This window comes from Penaeus monodon, chromosome 22 (assembly GCF_015228065.2).
Source record: "Penaeus monodon isolate SGIC_2016 chromosome 22, NSTDA_Pmon_1, whole genome shotgun sequence".
In the NCBI taxonomy this organism is placed as follows: Eukaryota; Metazoa; Arthropoda; class Malacostraca; order Decapoda; family Penaeidae; genus Penaeus; species Penaeus monodon.
The window spans coordinates 38208154-38208387 of NC_051407.1; the positions used below are offsets into that span (position 1 = coordinate 38208154).

Genomic DNA, 234 nt, shown 5'->3' on the forward strand with positions numbered 1-234 from the left:
GGAAGTTTTGCAAAGTACAGATTATCTTTTGGTACATCTGCTTTACAAGTGCTTTTATTTTTTACCTTCTCATTATCCTCTTATTTTCTATTAATTTCTTTGACACATTGAAAATGGCATGAGAGGGAGTACAGAGGAAATACTTTAAATTAATTTTCTGTGTGTATTTCAGCTTTTGCAAAAAGTTATTTCTTTGAAAGATTTTTGCTCTATAATATTTAGTCCACTGTTTTT

General features: G+C 28.6%; 1 protein-coding gene across 1 annotated transcript in view; it reads right to left on the reverse strand.

Annotated features, from left to right (window-relative positions):
• Positions 1–234, reverse strand: part of LOC119587431 — a gene marked incomplete at its 3' end in the record, with an annotated part of 28805 nt that overhangs the window by 22900 nt on the left and 5671 nt on the right. Inside the window, 1 exon segment of the mRNA XM_037936162.1 lies at positions 66–97. Within this exon segment, the coding sequence (XP_037792090.1) occupies positions 66–97 (32 nt within the window).